The sequence below is a fragment of the Podarcis liolepis genome (assembly GCF_965112155.1).
Source record: "Podarcis liolepis genome assembly, chromosome: 7".
Taxonomy (NCBI): Eukaryota; Metazoa; Chordata; class Lepidosauria; order Squamata; family Lacertidae; genus Podarcis; species Podarcis liolepis.
Window position 1 is genome coordinate 46,535,199 of NC_139561.1, and position 23,510 is coordinate 46,558,708.

The 23,510-nt window shown below is 42.0% G+C and overlaps 1 protein-coding gene across 6 annotated transcripts in view; it reads right to left on the bottom strand.

The window, feature by feature from the left end:
* Positions 1–23,510, bottom strand: part of RANBP10 (RAN binding protein 10) — a gene marked incomplete at its 5' end in the record, with an annotated part of 50,756 nt that overhangs the window by 19,929 nt on the left and 7,317 nt on the right. For all 6 annotated transcript variants that reach the window (XR_014528777.1, XR_014528778.1, XR_014528779.1 and 3 more), the window contains 3 exons: positions 759–781; positions 8,521–8,688; positions 19,135–19,187. Coding sequence is in view for 2 of the 6 variants with exons in the window: in XM_083514870.1 (XP_083370996.1) it covers positions 759–781; positions 8,521–8,688; positions 19,135–19,187 (244 nt within the window). The remainder of the gene's footprint in view (positions 1–758; positions 782–8,520; positions 8,689–19,134; positions 19,188–23,510) is intronic.

Genomic DNA, 23,510 nt, shown 5'->3' on the forward strand with positions numbered 1-23,510 from the left:
ACATGTTGATGCACATTTCTAAACAGGGGAAAAATTACACATATATGCACTGTTTCTAATGGAACCAATGCATGTGCAGTTTGTTATCGGCTCTGGGACTCATGTACAAAGTTCCATAGAACAAAGCAACCCTCAGACTACCATTTCTATCCAAGAGCCTTTGAACTTTGCTCATGCTGAAAAGAAATTTCTTACTTGATTTGCTACGGTGTTGTTAGATTTGGACTCCAACTAGCAAGTCCAAGAGGCAAGGAAATGTTTGGATTGTGGATGTAGTTTGTATAGCAAAAACAAAATGGAACATTTCAGAAACTGGGAATTCTCTTTGTTTGCTTGGCTAACTTGCATTGCTGAACAATTCACTAACTCATGTTATTTTTAGCTTGCCTGAGGCAGCCAAGGCAACATAGAGGTCCTGCTTTATTCTAGACAGACGTCTTGCATTGTTTATTTTAAAGCAGGCAAACCATATCCCTGAAAAACTATTGAATTCCAAACAACCTTGCAATAATTTGAGTTTTCCCTACACTTCCAGTATGTTCCAAGAAAAGCCTGATAATAACCAGCACCCTTTCTACAGCTAGTTTTGCTAAAAGAAACTTGCCAACCTGATTCAATGCAAACACATCAAGCAAGGAGCCTCATACTAACCACTTCCAGATGGCATGGCAAAAAGAAGACATCAAAATATCCCAGTCAATTTCCCCCTCCCTTCAATTTGAATCTTTTGTTAAAATACTGAAAATAGTTGTACTTACAGGGAGGTCTGTAAAGGCTATACCTGTGGGGGGAAAAATATTAGAATTAAGACAGAGGATTTCCTCCCATTTGCCTACAACTTTAATGTATTACACATGCTACAGCATAATAAATTCCATGTTGGGCCTCAACAGAAGCAATTTGTGGTTTGTGAAGCAGGATCTTCCATGTATTGCAATCTTCGGTGACATTAGGAAGACTTGCAATGTCTATTTGTGCTTTCTCAGGAGCAATTCCCACTGTGTTTGGTGGTTCTTACTTCCATGCAATTATATTTAGGACTGTAGCATTAGTTCCTCAACCTAACCTTCAACTTAAGGCTGAACTAAAGGTTTCATAAATAGTGAATTAACTCACATTGTGAATTAGAACCTTTTCAGGGAGGTTAAAGTTGCCAATAAATTTTCAGACAAAGACCAACACCAAAATTTCATTGCCCTCTATTGCCCTCCAGGAAGGCTGCAACAGAGTCAATGGGTTTGTACCAATGGAATTCATAGGATCCGAGCTAGTAGTTCAGAGTTTGCCTGCATAAGGAATCAAATTAAACTAGGGTGTGTGTGTGTTAATTTAATGCAGATCTGTTAGTGACAATAAAACTCATCCAAAGTTTAGTTAGTTTTATTTGTTTCTTTAAGGCATCATCATGATTTAAGTATTTATTTCAGACAGAGAAAAACAGCTGAGGATTCAGATGAAGTAAGAGAGGAATGTGGCCTGGGGAGGGGTGTGGCCAAGCAAGAGTCCCAAGTGTCCCAGACAGAAAGGTTTGGAAGGTCTGAGCTGGCTCTGAGCTTCCTCTTCTCTTTGCTTTCGGCTGCAGGAAAGCCCAATTACCTGCAACTACATCTGTGTACATTCATTCTCTTATTTCTGACTTTCCCTTTCCACTCTCTGTCATCTCCTTCAGTTACAAAGTTCAGGTTGAATGCCCCGTAGAGTAGAAACCAGGCCTTGGGGGGGTGTCATGTTAGTCTATAAAATTTTAGGAACATGGGTGACACCTTAGAAAAACACAACTGCCACACTCAAATGATTTAATACCATTTCTTAAAATGAGAATTACAGGGTAACTGCACATAGTACTGAAGAGAACCATTGTTTCAGGAGACATGTTTCACTTGGAAATTGTTAGATGCAGGTATGTTTCATGTCACTTTCACTCTTTACAGCAGGGGTGGACAACCTGTGGCCCTCCAGATGTTGTTGGACTACAACTTCCATCATCCCTAGGGTTGATGGAAAATAGATTCCAACAACATCTGGAACGCCACAGGTTGCCCACCCTAACTTAGAGAAAGATGGAAACCAGCTGACTGCATCCACAGTGAAACTACTATCTTAATCATTCAAGTGACTCCAAAGTCATTGTAATATGGGTGTCCTGCAGTAACGTCTGAAACAGGTCTAAGAGCAACAGTTTTCACGTTACTTGTTACAGAAGAATTTGCATGCATATGCACACACACAGAACCCTACATTTTACCCCTATAGCTTTTGCTGCTTGAAGAAAAACCACAGAGACTTTGTGAATTATACTTTGCATAATTCAAAATGGCTTCCAGGCACATCTAATGAAAGGTTTTGGTTTTGTTATTAAAGCAACACCCAAGAAGTAATTCTGTCCCACAGAAAATAATCCTCTGACAGTGCACTGAAGATCTGAATGAAAGTTTTAACACAGGATATATAAGGGATAGAGACTTTGTATTTGGGGAAGGGAAGGGAAGTTTCTGGCATTAACAGAGGGTATCCTACTTACAGCCATTTCACTCCACCCAAGTGAGATAAGATAAGACACTGAGGGTTACAGAACTAAAAGTAAAGAGTTTGGTACATTTCCAGATTAAGGTCAATTACAATGCCAGCTCTAATTCCCAATAAACTAGATGTTCCACCATCACCACCTTTTCCTTTCAAGAAAGCAATGCACTACTGGACTCTCAAGGAGAAGTTTCAAAGAAGGTTATAGGGCTCTCAAGAAGGCTGCCAACTTAGCTGGCAGAATCAGGGAGCCTGCAACTGCTCCCCCCGTCACATCTGATACAATCAGGCTCCTCCAAACCAGGTTGAAGGTTTGAAAGAGATGCTGAGTAACAACTTAGATAAATTAAGATCTCACAAGTATGGATGTTGAGCCCTAGAATATAAGATTACATATAAACAAGAGATTCATATATATATATAGAGAGAGAGAGAGAGAGATTACTGAACTTAATATCACTGGTTTGTTATTTCTACCCATACTTCACTTGTCCTTTCTAGTTTGAAAATTTGAAATTATGGTTTCTGGCTATTCAGCAAATATCAATTTCCTCCCCTCAAACAACTGTGGTGTTTCAACTTTGGTGTTTCATTTGGAATCTGAACCAAAAATACCCTAGCCCTTTTAACAGATTAAGCTATTGGGGAGGGGGCAGATTTCTTTCACAGGGTGGAAAATGTCAGGCAGACTCATCCTACAGATCTGAATACTAGGAGCTTGGGTTGTGAAATTTGCAAGCACTCCCTGCCATCCTCAAAATGGATTGATTTCTTACTTTGTCAAATTCTATCAGGGCTCTTTTTTTAGAACAAGGATCTGGTATTAGATTGAAATAACCATCCCTGCAAAACACACCTTATTTTCAGAAGCCCTGAAATATCATCTCCACATCTTAAGTAACCAAACAACAGCATAGGCCCTCACTACATTTGAGACCTATTTTTTCATATCCTTACCATGGAGGGGAATTTGCATTAAGATACCACTTGCTTTTTACTGCACCTCAGGCTTGAAGATGGCAGTTCCTCCATGCAGAAATCATTCCTTGTAGACCTCTGTCTTTGTCCTACCTTTCTTGACTGTAAACACCTAAAGATTTTTCTGTTGTCCAACTGATTTTAGAGAATTTGCTCTTTGTTCACTTTTGGATAGACTATATTCCTCTTACAAACACTCTGGGAAATGCAACAATTTCTATCCAATAGTGTGAAAGAGCTCCCAGAATACAAAACTACTCATCTGACCTGTTGGTTAGACAATATCCTCAGACAATATCAGTTTTCAAACATGTCTGTTTAGCTCCAGGGTGATGTGTAGATCCAGAAACAAGCCTTAATGGAAAAGGTAATATGCATAAACTATAGTGCAATATCCTATCAGTGAAATTTACACTGACTGACCAACCAACCTTTATGCTTCAGTCTGGGCCCACCTGAACTAAGCCAATAATATACTACGGATATATACCAGGAAGATAGCTCATCCAATTTCTCCCTCTTGCCAGAACAACTCTCTGTGCACTTAACCCTAATTGGGGTTTGCACGAGAGGCTGCCTGTCTCTGGTGACACAGTTGTTCTACAGGCATTTAGAAAGCTGTCACTAAAATAGGAGCATCTCAGGACAGATTGCTTCCAGTTTTAGCCAAGCACAGCAGCTTTAACACGTACAGACCAGCAATGCTGGAGGCTGGAAAGGACGACAAGCACTATATAGGGAAGAGTAGGGCATGAAACACATTAGTGCTAATGTAATTGCAACATAGCACCTGATTGTTAAAATAAATAACTTGAATGCTCTGAAAGCAGGTTATTATTCCCATCAACAACAAGAAGTTCTTTTAGGAATAGGTTTGGTCTCTCAGCTTTGCCCTCCACAGTAGGAAAAATCCTCCCCTCAATGAAGCAATCCAGAAGAACAAAGCTTGCAGGTCTGGTAGCAGGCCATCTGAACATCTGTTGGGTTAGACAGATGACTCTCCAATCCAGCAAAGCTTCACAAATGGACAGCCAGGTGCTTCTAATAAGCCCACCAGAAGGGCAGGGAGGCTAGAGCCATCTCCCGCTTTTGTCCCTCAGCAATGGATGTCAATGGCATGTTGCCTCTGAATCAGGATCTTTCCATTCAGCTATCACACCCAGAAGCCACTAAGTGGAAAGCCACCACTAATTTGTACCCCTTTAAAGCTATCTAAGCCAACAGCCTTCAGTGCACTGAGGCAATCAAATAGGCTAATTAGGTGCTGTGTGAAGAAGTACTTTCTCTGGCCAGTCCTGAAATGACAGTAAGTCCGCAACTTACATGCATTTAACTTCTGTACATTCAGCTTTAGGCGCTTGGCAATTTTTTAAAAAAGAAAGGGGGCAGTCTAGGAAAAAAGACTTTGGCCATCCCACTCACCACTGATCCCGATGCGTTTGACTATACATAATTTTGGCCTTGGGTGTGATCCTCAGAATATAGCCCCTATGTAAGTTGCGGGCTTACTGTACTCTTAATCAATTTATTTGGGTACCACAAATTCTGGAATTGAGAGATAGAGGGGAAAACCCTGCTTCCATCACACCATGGATCATTATATAAAACCTCAGCTGTCTCTCAAAGACAATTAAAGGAGACCAGAGCTTGGCAAACTTCTCTTGCAACTAAAAATTCCCCAGTATGTTAGCTTTCTCTCTGACTGCACCCAGAATTAACAACTAAAGCACAAAATGCAGTTGAATTCTATAGACAACATCCATCCATGCAAGCAGACAACCAATGGGAATGCAGGAAAGTCTGTCTAAAATCTGCTGATGTTCTAGAAAGAGAACAGGCCCATTTTTCCATCTCCGCCAAGCTAAGCAGTTGGCTCCTTACCTCTCTCGCCCTGACCTAGCCACTGTGATCCACGCGACGGTCACCTCCAGACTGGATTATTGTAACTCGCTCTACGTGGGGCTGCCCTTGAGACTGACCCAGAAACTCCAGCGGGTGCAGAATGCTGCAGCGAGACTCCTTACGAGGTCTTCGCTGCGAGATCACATTCACCCGGTGCTATACCAGCTGCACTGGCTCCCGGTGGAGTACAGGATCAGGTTTAAGGTGCTGGTTTTAACCTTTAAAGCCCTATATGGCCTAGGACCCTCGTACCTACGGGACCGCCTCTCCTGGTATGCCCCACAGAGAAACCTACGGTCTTCAAATAAAAACATCTTGAAGGTCTCAGGCCACAGAGAAGTTAGGCTGGCCTCAACTAGAGCCAGGGCTTTTTCGGCTGTGGCTCCGATCTGGTGGAACACTCTGTCACAAGAGACCAGGGCCCTGCGGGATTTGACATCCTTCCGCAGGGCCTGCAAGACAGAGCTGTTCCACTAGGCCTTTGGCCAGGGCACAGCCTGACTCCCTCCCTCGGCAATCTTCGCCGAGCTCTGGCCCAATGGTTGCTAGTGGCTTGAATTAATTAATTTTTATAATGAATGATTTTAGAATGTTGTTTATGTTGTACTTTTGTACTGTTTTATTGTTGTTAGCCGCCCTGAGCCCGGCTTCGGCTGGGGAGGGCGGGATATAAATAAAATTTATTATTATTATTATTATTATTAGTGCCTTCACTAGAGGACCTCACTGATAATTCTTCAGTGGAAGCTGTATTTGATGCTGAACTTATTCTTTGTGTAGGCTGGAGCAGGCAACCCGTGGACTTCACATTTTGCTGGATTACAGCTCCCATCAGCTCCAGCCAGCATGGATAATGGTCAGGGATTAAAGGAGCTGAAGCCCAACATAGACTGGAGGGCCACAGGTGCTCATCCCTGACCTAGACTGATGGATTACAAGAAAGAAACCTGACTACATTCTCACCATGATACTGAAGGCTCAGAAAGAAAAGGAAAATAAACCATAGGGTTTTTTGGGGGGCAGGGCTTTAGTAGATAGGAAAATGACTACCATGCTCTACACAGCTCTCTAGTCTCTGGTCAGTACCTCCACAGCTTAGCCCCAAATCAAAATGAAGAGTAAATTTGTGCACATGTGATTATATAATGTCATCTGCATACTTTCTCTTGGTATGGAGGCTGATCCTAGGGACAAATTACACATTTCTCTTAAAGATCAGCAACTTCACATTTAAAAATTCTTGAGTGAGTGCCATCTGGACTTTTTCATATCTGGTTCCTTGGACCTGATTCTTGACACCTCAGTTCCTCAGACTCGCTTCCTGAGAAAGTTCAGGCACATGAATTTTCCCTGTATCTTCCACAGTGAAGATGCAAAGAATTCACTCAGCTTCAGTGCTGTCTCCTTTAGCATACCTGTCATCCAAATGTCCAACTGCCTCTCTCTCTGCTTGCTTCTAATGCATCTGAAGAACTTTTTAGTTGTTGGTCTTTATGTTTTCAGGCAGCAATGTGCTCCTCACTTTTTTCACATCCCTTACTGTCTGCCTGCCCTTTATTTGCCAAAGTTTATGTTCCTTTTGGTTCTCCTCATTTGGATAAGACTTCTATTTTTTAGATGAAAGCCTTCCTTGACTCTGCTACCATACTCTTGGCCCTGGTGTTCCCTTTCCTCCTCTGCAGTATATTTCTAGCTGAGCTTCTATTTTTGCAGTTTTGAATAACCGCTAAGCATTTAAGAGAACATTGACTTTGCATTTCAACTTCCTTTTTACCAATCCCCTAATTTTTGGGAACTTTCCCCATTTGAAGTCAAATGTGACTTGTGTTGGACTTTTTTGGCAATTGTCTACAAATGGCTAAATTTGACAGTGCCATGGTTTCTGTTCTCCGTTAGTTCTCACATCACATTGGGCACTACTTAAGATTGAGCCCAGGGTTACCTCCCCTCTGATCAGCTCCATGACCAACTCTTCTAGGGCTCAGTCATTCAGGATATCTATAAATGTTACCTCTTTGTCATGACTAAAATGTGCATGTACCCAGTCTATGTGGGAATAATTGAAGTCACTTCCTCCTCTGGATACCTCTTTGATATCATTCTCCATCCCAAGATCACTTTGAACATTTTAGAAGATCCCCAGCACTAAATTATTTTGGCGGCTTGGTATTGCCACCCACAGCAATTCTGTTGAGATGGGTGTCCCTTCTGAGATTTTTAGTTTGTGGGATTCTACAACCTCTTTGACATACGCAGCAACAACTCATCCAGTATGCCCTTCCGAATGAGATTATATCCAGAGATAATTTTGTTTCACTGGTTCTCTCTGTTCCGCTAGGATTCCATGATGCCCACTGTACCTTTGCTCTCCTTAAAACCAGCCACTCCAACTCATGTATCTTGGCTCTGAGGCTTCTAGCATCAGCATATAAACACTTATACAGGGTCTTCTTCTCCAAAGGTCTTTGGCACATGAGTTTTATCCTATGGCATTTTGGTCTCTTTGGACTGCTGTCATATGCCCATGCATTTTCAATGTCTAGTTCTACCCTCCCTATTTGGACAATTAAAACATTTTCAATATAATTCCTTAGACATCATTTATCCTGAATCAAATGTTCCTCAGCTGCTGCTTGCTTTTCTCTAGCAACCAGTTTAATCATTAAGACACTTCACTGTGAGCTCAAGAATCCCTAAAATGAATATTAACTGAGATTCTCCCCCTCCCCACTCAATCTTGTATATTCACACAGCAATATATTCACCTGCTTAGAGAACTGCAGTGGGGCTGACAGTCTGCTTTAGTGTATATAGAGCAATAGCCTTGAACTTTTGCTCCCAATCTGAACCATGAGAAATGGGAGTAAGTCTTTATCAGTCCTTCCTTTCCAGCTGGGACAAAGAGATAGCAGTAAAGGAAAAAACTGGATGTAGATACATGAATTGTTCACAGCACTAGTTGTAATCTACCAGTATTGACACAAATAAATGAGATCATGTTGGTTTTGTTTCACCCAAGAAATCATCCTGCTGATTGCACGTTAAAGAAGAGCAGACAGTGGCTCAGTTTGTAAGCCCAAACCAAAATAAAGCTGGTCCAGAAGTTTGTTTGCCTACCTAAACTGTGCCCATTCTTTGTGTAGAAGCAGGTATTGTTGATGAGGTTTACACAGCAGCCAATCACATCTCCAGTAGTGAATGTGGGGCCATAAGGCTGTCCTGTCCCTGAAGAGCAGAAGGAGTGTCCATCATCACCATGGTAGCCATAGGAATGTTTATCCCAACCTAGAGAAGACAACATCAGACGGCAAGTTTAAACGATGGCTGAGCCTGACAATAGGAACAAAAAGTACCATATTATAGGATACATAAACAGGGAAGAGGCAGAGATATATCCTCATACAAACAGGAGTAAAGAGATATGCAGTTAACATCTGAGAGCATTAATGAAAAGAAGAGTTGTTAAAATACAAGGTGGTAACTTCTAAGCTCTCATATATCAGACACAAATAAGCTCTGGAGGAGACGTCAGAAAAAATGGTGACTGGTAACCCTTACATCATCAAGCTCTGTAGCAGAAATCCAATTCTGATGAGCAGACTGATTTGAGTGTCTCAGTTCTGATGGATGTAACCAGTGTTTGAAATTACGTGCTGTACTGCACACAGAGCTGACTCAGTGCTGATACAACTAGACTATCAGGTTTTTAATTTTCAACATTAATATACTAATAACATCAAAATTCATTCCATCTTGTTCAGTTTGTTTCTCTGCACAGTTTGGATAATACACACACACAAACGTATGTGCATGTGCATAGTATGTGTGTATACATACACTCTCACCCACTCCTCCATTCATTCTTAAGAGCCAATTACTATTAATTTTGCTTTCCTACACAACGGATTATTGTGACTTTTTGTGGGACTGCTAACTTGTTCTCATGTACATTTCCAAGTGGTCTTCCTTTTCCTCTTAACCTATAGACTTGTTGGCAGCACACACTTTCTGCTATATCTTGAGTGCATTTTCTTTCCTTTAGCAAAGGATGCTGTAACCGTGGAGGACAGCAGACTAGGCACATATGCTGTGCCTGAGAGATAAGAGCACCCAGGCAGCACCAAATGTCCTCAAATGACCCCGTCTTAGGTAAGTATGCCCAACTGTTGGCAGATAGAACAGTCAGGAGCTCATCTACAAGCCTCAAGACTCTTCTGCTGAATTACAGGGGTTCTACATTATTCATTTGAGCTGTCCCTGCCCCCACTACTGTCCATAGTTGTAATTCATGGCTTAACTGATTCTTCTGATTTTGATCCAGAGCCCACAAGAAACGAGGCATGTAGTACACTCCTGAAAGTCAATAAGGCAGGTTGGAAATGGCTGTACAATCCACTGTGCTACATTCTGTGACAAATCTGAAGGTGACGTGGAAGCAGCAGCTACTGCAGAATGTGTGGCTAGCTTCTTAAGTGGAAGCATAGAGGGCCCATATAATTCCAGTTCTAAAAGAACTGTGCTGGTTGCCAACATACTTCCCAGTCTGATTTCAAGGTGTCAGTAATGGTTCCAGAAATTTCCAATATCTTATTTAGAAACTTACCCCAATAACTGCAAATTTCAGCCACTGAGAATTCTACTGTAATTTTGGGAAGTGGATTGTCAGTTTGTTCTCTATATGTTCGGGTGCCTCTCAAGATATCATCGCCAAATGCAGCACGAGGGGTCCTGAGGTGGGGGGGGGGGTCTATTCAATGTTTAGGTGCCAGGCACCATTTTGAATTGAGGGCCAAACTGTGACTATGGTATGCAACTGGGCCCTTTCTGGTATAGGTTTGCCTGCCTCTTGAGATATCTGCCAGTACGCCTTTGAGCCGATGTCAACGACTGGGCTCAACAACTTCTTCTGCCCCGACTGGGCTAGGTGACTGGAGCCCTTCCCGAGACCTTCCACTCCTGGAAAGCAGGTCTAAGTGCACTGGACCCACAACTGTCCATTGTGAGCACCAAACTCAGCAGAGTATGAACAACACGGAAGAAAGCTGTGAAACCTAACTCCTTTATTTTTTAATAGCTACTGCAAACTAAACTAAAGAGCTACTGGCTTGCATGGGTGTTACAGCTCTCACTCAGCCATCTAATCTCTACATAGATAACACACAGACCCCCACAGAGTCAGGCAGGAGTGGAAGAAGCGAAGAGCAGTTTCCGCCCCCTCCTTTCTGAAAACATGAGATCAGGAGATTCTTGCAATGGGAGGGGGTGAAAATCATCACCAAACTAGGCCAGAGGGTTCTCAGAGTAAGGGTGGCAGACTGTGTAAGCATTGGGCACCATTTTGAATCAAGATGGTGGATCAAAATATGACTTTGGCATGACTTTGCCCATTTCTTGGCATTATGTTTGGTCTTCTCTCAAGAGATCGTCACCAAATTCAGTACAATGTTTCCCAAGGTGGGGGCAATGGGCTGCAATGATGCCAGGTACCAATTTGAATAAAGATGGTCGACCAATATGTCATTGACATGATTGGTCCAAACTCACCAATCACACTATCCATTTAAAAATCACAATATTTTTTTGTTTCTAAAAATTCCCAGGCAGTGCATACATTATATGGTGACATGGGAAAGGGCCTTCTCTGCTGTGCTGCCCCATTTATGGAATACCCTCCTCTCTGAAGTCTAATGAGCACCAACACTGGCCTTGTCTCAGCACCAATGCCTGGTTGTTTGCTCAGGAATTAGGGCTTTCTTGATTGCAGTTACCGGTAAGTATTTTGATCTGCTCAGTGTTCTTATGTTTTTCACTTGTCAGTTATGGTTTTATTCGACTATTTATACAGAGATTTTTTCAATGAAATACACCCCATCCTCAGATCAGCTAATATACAGGTTAGAAATAGCTAATAACTAAAGTAAACATAGATCTGAGAAAGATGCACTAACAACAAATAAATAAATAAGCCAAGTCAAGGAGGGGTGGGGTGGGGAAAGGAAGGTAAAGCAATTCTTGCAGTAATGACCAGGAATACTTCTAGTAATCCAATTTACCTGCTATCTTGAGGAGAGGCATATTATGTCAAGAAAGTCTTGCATTCAAGTCTGAGTGCCAGCCCCCGCTAGTATACCTTTTTCTTCCTATTTTCTTGTCACATTACTGTGGAGATAGAGGGCACTTGAGAAAGGTCTATAAACTCAGTAGGTCAAGGAGCACTGTCAACTGTTCTGGTGTTGTTTCAAAGACACACTTTTGTTTACTGCCACGGAAGGATGAATCGGTGGCAACTTCCAATGCAGCACATACAAAAAGCAAACATGAGATTCTTCTTACAAAACCATTTTTACAGATCAGGTAAGGCTCTTGAGAAGCACCAGGTAAAGGGCTCTGCAAGCTCCTTTGTGAATTAAAAAATTATCCATTTTTAAAAGAAGCATTTTTCTTTCCAAAAGACAGCACCTCACCTATCCAGTTTGGCCTGCTGGGGTCAGAGAGCTAAAGCTCTATTCTGACAGGCTGAGAAGTTTCCATTGTCCTTCTTTAAACATATAGCAGTAAATAACCTACAAATAAGTGAATGTGGTGAGGGCAGCTCAACTGATTAGTACTAGTGTTAAATATTGTTTGTTTTCACCCTTTTGCAAGGGTTAAGTCAGTATCCAAGTACAATTCTGGGAATAGCACTCTTGGGTAGCAAATGGATGAACCCCAAAATCGGAAGCACATTTTGCTATTGAGTGAATATAACAGCCAGAACAGGAAGAAGCATTTCATGCTTAGTGTGAACAACATAATCAACAGTGTTCAGCACAAAGCAGGAAGAAGTCTAAGATATAAGGGTGGTGTTCACACATAGGCCTCTCTCTCCTGTCAATTTCTTAACTATGGCCATGATATTGGGAGCATGCTATGGAATGCATGCTTTCTCCCCCAGCCCTCTTTAGCTTAAATTTCTCAATTACTTCACAACCTTAATGTCTTAATTTCTAACAGTCTTAATTATTAGATCCCATTTTACCCAAAGTTGGCGAATAAGCTCCAAGTCTTGACTTCAAATTCTAATTAAAAAGGAAAGTGGGGTGATCCCATGGCCCCATTCTAATCTCTTAATCATTATTGAGAAATTATATTCGTACTGGGCTGTAGATCTTGCAGGAAAACACAGTTACCTATCAGCCTTTATCCAGAGTTGAGAACTGCATATATGCAGAGCTAGCATCTCTGTATAGGAACAGCACTAACATTGCAAGGTTGTTGTTTTTTGTTCTCTTGACACGTGTGTGTGGAAAATGAAGCTCTGATTGAGATGAAGGGCTGACTGTAAGCCACCTTTGGTGCCTTCAGCACTATTTGATTCCAGCTGCCTGCCAAGAGCCAGGAATAAGCACCTGCATCTTGCAGGAAAGCTGAAGAATCCTCCTTGAAAGCCCATCTTTCAGCAGCTGCGGAGAAGGCCTCTTTGTTTTAATAGAAAGGCCTTGTAGTCGACAAAACTAGCTCTTGTGTAGCTTCCAGCAGATTTATGTTCAGCCACATGCTGCAGACACATTTCTCTTTCTTTTAACATAAACCACAGAGATTCCAGTCAAGGAGGCATTGAAGCATCATGTTACACAAACCACAGTCCAGTCATCATGGACTAAATATACTTTGCTACTCCACAAGCACTCATGGGCTGGCAGAGGAGTGGGATCCCACTCCCGAGAGGAAAACTACCAAAATAACCCACTGCATGTTCAGGACAAAGAGTCCTGGCAACTCAGAGCCAAAAAAGCACGAGGATATTGCCCTATGCTCCCAGAGCAACAGATTGCCTCCTGGGTTTCTTTTGAGAAATGAAAGTGAAGCCACTTAGGTCCAGACTGGATTATTTGTAGTTGAATATATGTAATGCAGGGGTAGCCAGTGCGCTGCCCTCCAGATGTTAAACGCCAACTCAGATCAGCCCCAGCCAAAATGGCCAATTGTCAGGAACAAAGGGGCTGGGAGCCTAACAACATCTGGGTGGCATTGTGTTGGTTGCCCTGATGTAATGCATATTGTGGAATTTCACACACAATACGGGGTCTCAATGCTTCCATTTCAAAAGCAGCAGGTTCTGGAGTAGTACTATACTCCATGTCACGTTGGATCTGCTGACATGAAGTTTACAAAAGGAAGTGTAAACACCACTTTGCAATCTCATGGCCAGCATCACCAGGCGCTTGGGCACATGGCATGTAGAGCTTCCTTTTCTAAGTACTTTTTAATTAACTGCCAGACTATCCCAAACGCTGTCAACACCTTTATCTAGAATGACTCAAGAGTATATACCAAACTCCTCCACCTGAAAACAACTTCTTCCTTATTAAGTCAGAATCAAAAAGGAACAGAGTGACCTACTTCATTCTTAGAGCCACAAACTTGTAATCATCTAATTTAAGAATGATGAACAACAATCTGATGTTTGCAACAATAGTTTCTGGAGTGAACACCCATATGACAAATGAGGAGTGGAATCACCAGTATTTTCCAGGACTTCTTAGTCATCACACCCTTCTGAAAGTGCACTTGAATTACCCAGCCACTAGGGCACTCTGGCTCCTGAGCTGCTCCCATCTGCATGATAAGCACCAGGAAAGTAGACAACAGGAAACAGGACTGGATGAATGAAACTGCAGTAAAAGCTTTGGAGACAAACCAAAGAGCCAGACACGCACACCTGCAAAGCCTCCCTCACAATGGGTACAGCTGCTGCTTTACGTCAGTAACAAATGAGGTTAAGAGAGGAATGTCCTTCAACCAGGTAGTTTCTATTCTGGAAAGAAAAGAAGTGGAAGCACAAAAATAGTATAACGAAGGGTTTGAAATTGCCAACCACAGCTACCTAAAATCATTATATACTTCTGTGAATACCATCGCTTACGTAGGTAAGAAAGCACAAGCAAGAGGAAGAAAGTATCACCAGGCTTGGGGGAACCCGCAAATTTGTATAAGCACACAAAAGTCCTAAATGGGGGGGGGGGGACCCAAAGATCCCAGTGCGTGCTCAGTAACCACAGAATGCTGACTATCTGTTGGAGGGAAAGAAAAGGCATTGCCGAACAGGAGCTCTCTGCACTACAACATTCTGTTTTATAATAAGTGGCACAAATGGATTCTGCGACAAAATTCAGAAACCTACAGACACCTTACCAACATACCACACTTTAGAACAAGGTTTTGCATTACATAAAGTTCATTAAAAAATGAATACAGAATAAGACTTTTGCCACCCCACTAGATTCTCAATGGCTGAAATCTGCAGTTGTTGAAGTATGTTTCTGAATGAGACCTTGGAAATGTCTAGAACAAAGAATCTCAACAGAGCAGCACAAAAGCACACACTACCAATTGCCCTGTTTTTACATTAAAAGTAATTATGAACCTGCTGACTATGAAGTCCCATTAATAGAGTTCCATAAATACAGTCATCTCTTCCTGGCAACTATCTGCCCAGTCCCTGAGTGATGTGATACATCCCTCCCTCCCTTCCCCTCAAGGTTCTCTCTGCATGACAACAAGGGAGGGAGACTTATCTTACTTGGTGCTAAGAGGGAGAGAAAACCCACTCTTGCCTAACTCCTTTGGAATGTGCAAGGGTCTTGGGGGAGGGGAGGTCAGCCTCTCACTTTTGCACTGGACCTTGCAGATGCAAGGATCTAGGAAGAATCCTTCCAACTACTTCTGAGTACCTTCAAAGCACTATGGCAAAGGTTAACTTACCCATCTATGCCAAGTCTGTTGTGTGTTCCAGAGAACTGATAAGAGTGGAGGAAGATTTGGGGAAATCATAAATAACAGCTTGCTACCAAGGTTAGCTAAATTTTGTGGCACCCGGCTATTAGTCCCATAGGACCTTCCTCTCAGTAAAATTTTGAATAGAAATCTAAAATCCCTAAATTCCTTTGTCTCCAGAAAATCCTGGTGTCAAAAGGGTCCTCCTAGTTATGTCTACACCCAGCTGAAGAAGATTAAATGCTTGGAATTAGATGTATGTAGAAATAATACAAACATCACAAAACAGAAAAAGAAAAGCCAAACCCACTCCACCTTTCGGCAAGGGTTATCTTTTAAACACATACCTACAGAAGTTGGAAAGACTTATCTAAAGTAACACTTTGTGGAGTTTTCAGTAAATGTTAAAGTTTAAAGAGTGTTTTCTTCCACAGTAGCCTTTCCCAACTTGGGGCTTTCATATGTTTTGGACAGCCATGCTGATAGGGGCTGATGGATAATCTAGTCCAGAACATCTGGAAGTTGTCAGATTGGGGAAGGCTGCCCTTCCCACAGTTCCAAGCACAACGCAGCAACAACCTATTTTCACCCTTCCTGGTAATGAACTATGGAAAACTGAGGCAATATCAAATCACTAACATGGAAAGTGGTATACATTACTAGACTTGCCTGGATGCAAGTCTCACACAAGTAAGCCCCACTGAGTTCAGAACAGACATCTCTAGCATAACACAGCTAATGTCATTTAGCAGCTGTGTGTAATACAGTCAGACATGGACATAACTTAGCATGATAGTTATGAGAACCACTGTGAAATAGTGGGTAGAAAGTTGGGCTTGGATAATGAAGACCCAAATTCAAACTCCAGCTCAGCCATGAATCTCACTGAGTGACCTCATAGTGTATATTGGAAGGATAAAATGGGAATAAACTGTCCACTTGCCAACTCGGCTTGAAGTACACTGGGGCAATATTACTACCTCCTTTTGCATGACAGTCCACCAGGATTCAAACCTGCTTTTGTTGTCTGTTTGGGACTGCAGATGGGCAGCTCAAGTACTTCACTGATCACAACATACAACTCATAGGTTGTGCTCAACTTGACAGGCCACAAATTACCACAAGCCACTTTAGATTAATGACAGTGATATTTTCAAATACATTGTCTTGTGGCCAATTCCAGCTCCAAGTAATTCTACAAGTCCAGAGTGGCATGTGGAACAACTGTTCTCCCTTCTGAATTATTCCTTCTGCTCTAATATAAAAAAACCAGCCTAAGCATGTTCAGGATAGAGTCATCATCTCTCACAAATTTTGCAAATTAACATTCAACACCTGCTGTTTCTAGCAACCCACTGTCAAAATGTTTTTACTAGAAAAGTCTGGCCACAGGCCAGCCCTTTGGCCATATGAATGGACTCTCTATGGGAAGCTGCAGCCCGGTGCATTTTTAGTAGCCAGTGACAAAGGTGTTAAATGGCAAACACAGCCCCAAAGACCTGCATTTAGAACAAATCACATGAGCACTCTCTAATAATGTTTGCAGATCTCGCCTGACACTGTCATTTCCATGTGACCTTGCAATCAGGTTTAAATACTAAAGCATGTGCAGTTCTAGGCCAAGTAAGAAGCTGTTATTAAAGACTGATCATTAATTAGTACCACTGCAGGATGTTGTTTTTAAAAGATGAACCATCTATCTGAAGAACAGATTCCAAAATAAACTCAAAACACATGGAGATAAAAAGTTGAGCTTTGAATAAATGGCAGTCAGGAGATACCAGGGCTTAATCCAGCTCCTAGTTTAACTCCTGATCCCAAGGATCCTACATCCCAATCCATTACCCACTTCTGACAAGCCAAGGGCTCTCTTGAGGGAAAAGCAACAGTGGGTTTTGGCAGAGCCTTGTCTGATTATGCATCTCAAACTAGAGCTAAGCAGAAAGCAGGAGCGAGGGAGTGGCACACATTTTCAACCTGTAAAGGGAGCTCCATTTTGCAGCAGTTTCCTACCACTTTGCAAAAGGATGCAAAACTGTCTGCGAGCAGGAGCATGAGGGGCCAAAAGGAAAGTTAGTCCCACTGCCCAATCTCTAGCACTCCCTCACATGGGGACATGCATCTCCATCTGTGGAATTTGAAATGAGCTCTTCATTTCACTGAGAGGGAGTGTTGGCCTGTTTGCCTCAGACAAGTTCAAGAACAATTGCAAAAGATGCCCCTGAAGAACTTGGTGGCGGCACTACCTTTGCTACTCAGATCAAGACAAAGAAAAATTATGAGTTTCAGTGTGGTGACTATGTTAGTCTGTCACAGCAACCACAGCAAAGTGTCTTGTGTCATTTTAAAAACTAACATGTTTATTAGGACATAACCATTTGTGGAACAGAGTCCACTTCATCAGAAGCACAAAGTGTTATCCTGTGTTATAGGTATAAATGCACACGGTTGGAAGGGATCTGAAATACAGTGGTGCCTCGCAAGGCGAAAAGAATCCGTTCTGTGATTCTCTTCGTCTAGCGGTTTTTTCGTCTTGCGAAGCAAGCCCATTGACAGATTAGCGGATTAGCGGCTTTTAGCGGCTTATCTGCTGATCGGATCAGCTGATAAGCGGCTTAGCGGCTTAGAAAAAGGGGGGGAAAGGGGGAAAAACCCGCAGGAACTCGCAAGACATTGTCGTCTTGCGAAGCAAGCCCATAGGAAATTTGTCTAGCGAAGCACCTCCAAAACGGAAAACTCTTTCGTCTAGCGAGTTTTCCGTCTTGCGAGGCATTCGTCTTGCGGGGCACCACTGTACAGCAGTTCCAGCTGAGCTACAGTGCATACAAAGGGGAAAGCTTTAGTAAACCCTCTGTTGCTGTTCATAGTGGACAACAGAGGTTAAAAAGCTTACCGGAGGTACTGTGGCTCCTGAGGGTGTTGAGTCAGTACTCAGAGCCAGTGGCTCTTCCAATCTTGATCAATACCTTTGTTATAAAATGACTGCAAACTAGGGCTGTACTCTCATCATCATCACAAGATTAGCTGGTGTTACTGAGTAACTCATGCACAATGCAAGTCCTTCTGTGCTAACTGATATAGGATTTGAGGACTGAATATCCTAAGACTTTATTCAAACTTGTTAATGATCGCTAAGATCACCTGAATGAGCAATCCTTACAATGCCAAGGATAAACCAAGTCCATTATAGTTAGTGTCTGCACTGGAACTATGCCACTAAATTACCACCATTTGGGGTCAAATAATATCACCAGGACTGGGAGGAGCCCAGGCAGCATCTAGCCAGCTTAGCACAACAAGGGAGGCACTTCCAGAACACACGTCAATACCTAGACTGACCCACAACACCCTAATTGATGCCAGTCAACAAGCATGCATTAGGCATACCACACCTAAGTGAGGGACTGGGAAATGTGGGTGATGGTGGTGCGTGGCAGAAATAGCATTTCTCAAAGGGCTGAATTCTGTTTTGAGACAATGAGTTAGTGACTCCTACTCTTAAAAAAAAGTAGCCGTGGGGACAGAATAAAATATTAAGTGATTTAAAATACGTTCGGAAGCACAGAAGAAATATATCTGCACGATGCAGAAGAGAACAGAAAGCTACAATGCCCATTTCTCCTACGCGCCATACCCATCTGACAGATCAAGTGACATTCTGTGGCACAAAGGAACTATGCTGCAATCAAAGATGTACTGCAACTCAGAATCCTATTATAGAAATGGAAATGCTGGTGGACAGCTAAAGGTTTGTGGAAAGAAAAGCAAGGAAGCGTAAGATTCAAGGGTGTTGGAAGAGGTTTCATAAGCTGTATGTGGTTAACAAATTTTAAGTAGTAAATTTGTAGCATTCCCTCCAAACAATGTTCTGCCTCCACAAGTAGTAGGCACATCCTCCTCTTAGAATTGTACAATTCCAGCGTAGTGGTTACTGGCACACAGGACAAGCACAAATAATTATTAACAGTGACTCACCAGGAAGTCTGTTCATGTTGACACCTTGGGCTGAGAGTCCTATCCCCATGTACCTTCAAGCAAACAAAAGTGTGTTAATACAGCAAAGAGAGAATGGCCAAGCAAAATCACACAATGCTGCTTTTCCTAACTGAAAGCACAGTTTAAGTTATCATTCAACAGAGGCTGTGATCAGATTCTTTCTGAAATCTTGCACAAAATGGCACAGCTGGCCAGGACAGTAGTTCCTCATCAAACCTTCTTGATGTGCTCAGCGAACTACCTCCCTTTTGCTAGAATATCAAAAAGTATATGCTTTTAAAATATACCATAGTCATTGGTAACACATGTAAATTAATTTTGCTAGGAGGCCTATCCCAAAGGTAAGAATTGTACACAGAGATGCCTCTTAAATGGGGCTGCATCCCACCCCCCAGGCAGAATTAGCATGCAGCAATCTGGGAACAGCAGCTTTGTAGAAGCACTGCATGCATGCCTCATCTCCAGCTGCACACAAGCTGCTTCCTTCTCCAGTGACTAAGCAGGGTGCATTGTCGAGCAGAGATAGGATGGTTGAATTATCTACTGCTGGCAGGAGTTCTTCCCCGTCTTGGCCTCCCACAGTTCATGAAGCTTCTGATCTTTTTCCATTGTAATCCTTGGCCTTACCATTTCACACAAAAGGAAACCTAATTGGTTGGACAAGTAAAAAGAGGTTTACACATTCAATGAACCTGCAGTATTTAACTGCCATTGTAAAGACAGGAGAAGTTAAGGTCCTTACTCCAAAACAGACAACAGAAGTTTGGAAGAGGGTCCATGTTCAAAATTCAAAGCCTAGATTTAATTACCTGATATGCACAGACCAACTACCCATACTGGATGGAGTGGTGGGGCTGCACTGCTCACCTGACCTCCCTACGTCTGTGTCACTGCTGCATACCTGAAGGTGACAGAACCAAGGATAGCTTGCTATGAAATGTTTGCAAAGCATTATGAGGACAAAATTGCTTGCGTCCACCAGGAACTTGACTCCAGTGTTACAGCAGATGACTCTTGAGAGGTGTCTAGAGCACTGTCTAGTCTAGCTCTAATTAAAGATAAGTCCATCAGTTATTTTTTATTCATTTATTAAATTTCTATTTTTCCTCACAAAGGAGCCCTGGGCAGTAATATTATTCATAGGATATTGAAGCTGGAAGGAATTGATCACATGCCCCCATAACTCAGACTCTTGTCCAGTTTTTATCCAAAATCCTTAAAAGGAATTATTTATTTTATTTTTATTTAGAAGTGTTTTAAGCTAGCTCTTGACTGCAAAGCAACCCACAACATGGTACAATAAAAATAAAAAGCTACAGTATCAACTGTAATGCCATAAAACAAGGGCAGAGAGAACCTTAGCAAGGACACACACAGAACAAAACCAGTACAACCATCTCAGCACCTGGCCCAAGCATTAATAACCTGTAACCATAAAGGCCCTTGTCAGGAGACAACTCTTCACCTCTAAACAAGATCTAGTAAGATTCAACATCAGTTTTAGCTCAGCAGGGAAGACATTACATAGATGGGGCACCACCACAGAGAAGGCTCTTTCCCAAGCTGCCACATAACTGATCTCAACTGGAGGAAATCCAACCAATGATCTTAGCATGAAGAGTGGAGACAGGCTGATGCAGAAAGAGATGCTTCTTCAAGCATTTTGGTCTCATTTTGTATAAGCTTTTATGAGCCATTGCTAGCAGTGCATTAAATTTGGGTTATCAGCATACTGGCAGCCAGTGCAGCTCTTTCAAGGCCACAGCTACATAATCTCAGTTGGCTGAACCACTCAGCAATCTATCCACTTTTAGTTACCATATTTCAGTACTTCTAACTACATACTCTTAAAGTTGCTAACTTTTTGCTCATGTTTTCTCCTCCTTGCTACTGTGCTCATATGCTACCAAAACAACCTAGCCTCCATGCTACAGCTCTTCAGATCTTGGAGGGATTGTTTTGCCTGCCTTGCATTATTGTGAAGAAGTGCTCCTTACCACCAGAGCTGATTACAGTGGACCCTCCAGATAAGAACTTAATTCGTTCTGGGGGTCCGTACGCACCCCAAAAAGTCTACATCTAGAAATGCCGCTTGTGCACACGCATGTGGCATGATAGAGCGCTTCTGTGCATGCGACGAAACCCAGAAATATACACTTCCAGGTTTGCTGTGTTCACAACCCGAAAGTTACGTTACCCTAAGGTAACGTAACCCGAGGGTCCACTGTATTAATACCACTAAGTCCATTGCAAAGATTCCTACTTTTATACAGCAGAACATCTTTAGTAGATCTTATTCTTGTCAATATGGAGAGAAACTCCTCTCCCCCCAATTATTTCACTATTAATCAGTTTTCAAACAATATGATATTTTCAGGAAGAAGGGGGTTCTCTTGAACTTCATCAGTAACTGTTTTTCCTGTTTTTGTTGTTGTTTTTAATTTCAGGGAGCTGAGTAATTGTACAGAAAAAGAAAGAAAAATCCTCTGAAATGTTTCTCTGTTATCTGTTTTCTTCCTGTGGCATTTACTAATGTTTTTAAATTGCATTTATGCTTTAAGATTGTATGCTTTGTGATTAACTGACTGCTCTACAGGCACACAGAGGAAAAGCAAGTGCCCCATTTAAAAGTATACCAATCCTTGGTGATCTGGTTCTCAGTCTCAAATTCTTAAACATAGAAAAACTGTTCTTAAGCACCAGAAGTTATGACTTTCACAAAGTCAATGGGGAAGGCAAAGCAAAATGGCTCCCATAAGAAGATTCAGGCAACTCTACAAGTAGAAGTACTCTTTCATATCAGTCCAGATTACTGGTAGATTGCTAAAGGTTTGGGTGCCAAAGTAGAAAAACTGTTGCTCTCAAAAATTAAAATGCCCTCCAGTGGGCAGCTGGCACTGACCTCTGTTTGCTTCAGGGGGACTGGACACATTCCAACCCCATTATGAACAATAGCTGGAGCATAGTTTTTTTTAAGTGTATGTAACTCATATGAAAGAATCCATGTACTTTATAAACATTGCATGCCAGGGATGAAATACTAGTTGTGACAGTCACACAGTTCATGCTGTTTATTGTATTAATAGCTCATCCCCATTCTAAAGAAGAGCCACTCTCACAGCCAAGCATAAACACCCAATTTAGCAGAAAACTATTTACGGGTACAACCAGGGTACAGAATTCCAAACCAAGCAAACAATCCAACAATACCATCATGCCATGCCATATCACTACAGCTATATATGCACATGCAGGTATGTATTATCAGGACTCCACACTTGCAAGAATACTATGAGCTAGGATAACTGTTATCCATTTTGTAGATGGAATGAGGCAGAAAGACTGATATGCTCCATTGAGATGTCATGACTGAACATATATAGATTCCCATGTCCAAACACACTACCGTGTCAAAATGTCAGTGCTGCCAAATTGCAGTATTCCAGGGAAAATATAACAATAACAACTTTATTATTTATATGTCGCCCTTCCAACTGGGCTGTTACAACTACTCTGGGAAGCTCCCAACAAAATATTAAAAACATGAGATCGCTGGTCTTTGTATGACTGTACAATAATTATACAAACCTACTTACAGTACAAAGCAATTGTACAGTACTCTTTGCATCACCATTATTTCAAACACAAAACTTCACCCAACCCAGCATCACCAGCTGAGTAGCATAAGCATCAATGCCACAGTTAACAGCACAAAAAGCACTGTGCCATTTTTACCAACAGTTACTATGAAATCCATGGTGTTCTGTCATCAAAGTTGACACATTCACCACCAGCACAGCATACACTGGCTGGTATTAGCATGGTCAAATGGAAAAGTGCAAATACTTAAAATGGCTTGCCTACAGCTATAGATGCTGGATGAATTCAGCCTTTTGGAAGCCTACAGGAATAAGTTGCAGACAGTCTAATCCCTTGATTGAGAGCTCTTACTGTACTGAGCTGCCTCTGCTCCTGAGGGCTCCCCCCCTTTTTATTATCTCTTCCTTACAATTCCTTTCAGCTACTGTTTGATGTCAATGTCCACTGGCTTTCTCTTGTCATTGCAGCTAGCTGGCACTTGTACTGGCATGAACCCACTGCTCTGCAAGGAATGGTCTAGGCACAATCATCCACCACTTTAAAATTGAGAAGACAGTTTTTCAGCTATAAGAAAGCTAAGGCCCTTAGTGGCTCTGCTTGTTACCAAACCCTGGTACAGGAACTCCTTGCCTAAATTAGCCCTTGGCACTATGCATTAAATCCTAACGGAAGGGTGTTTCATATCATTAAGCTACCCTGGAAATGCTTATACTGTAGTAGCTCATAGCTACTACTGTGACAGAAATGTACTACCA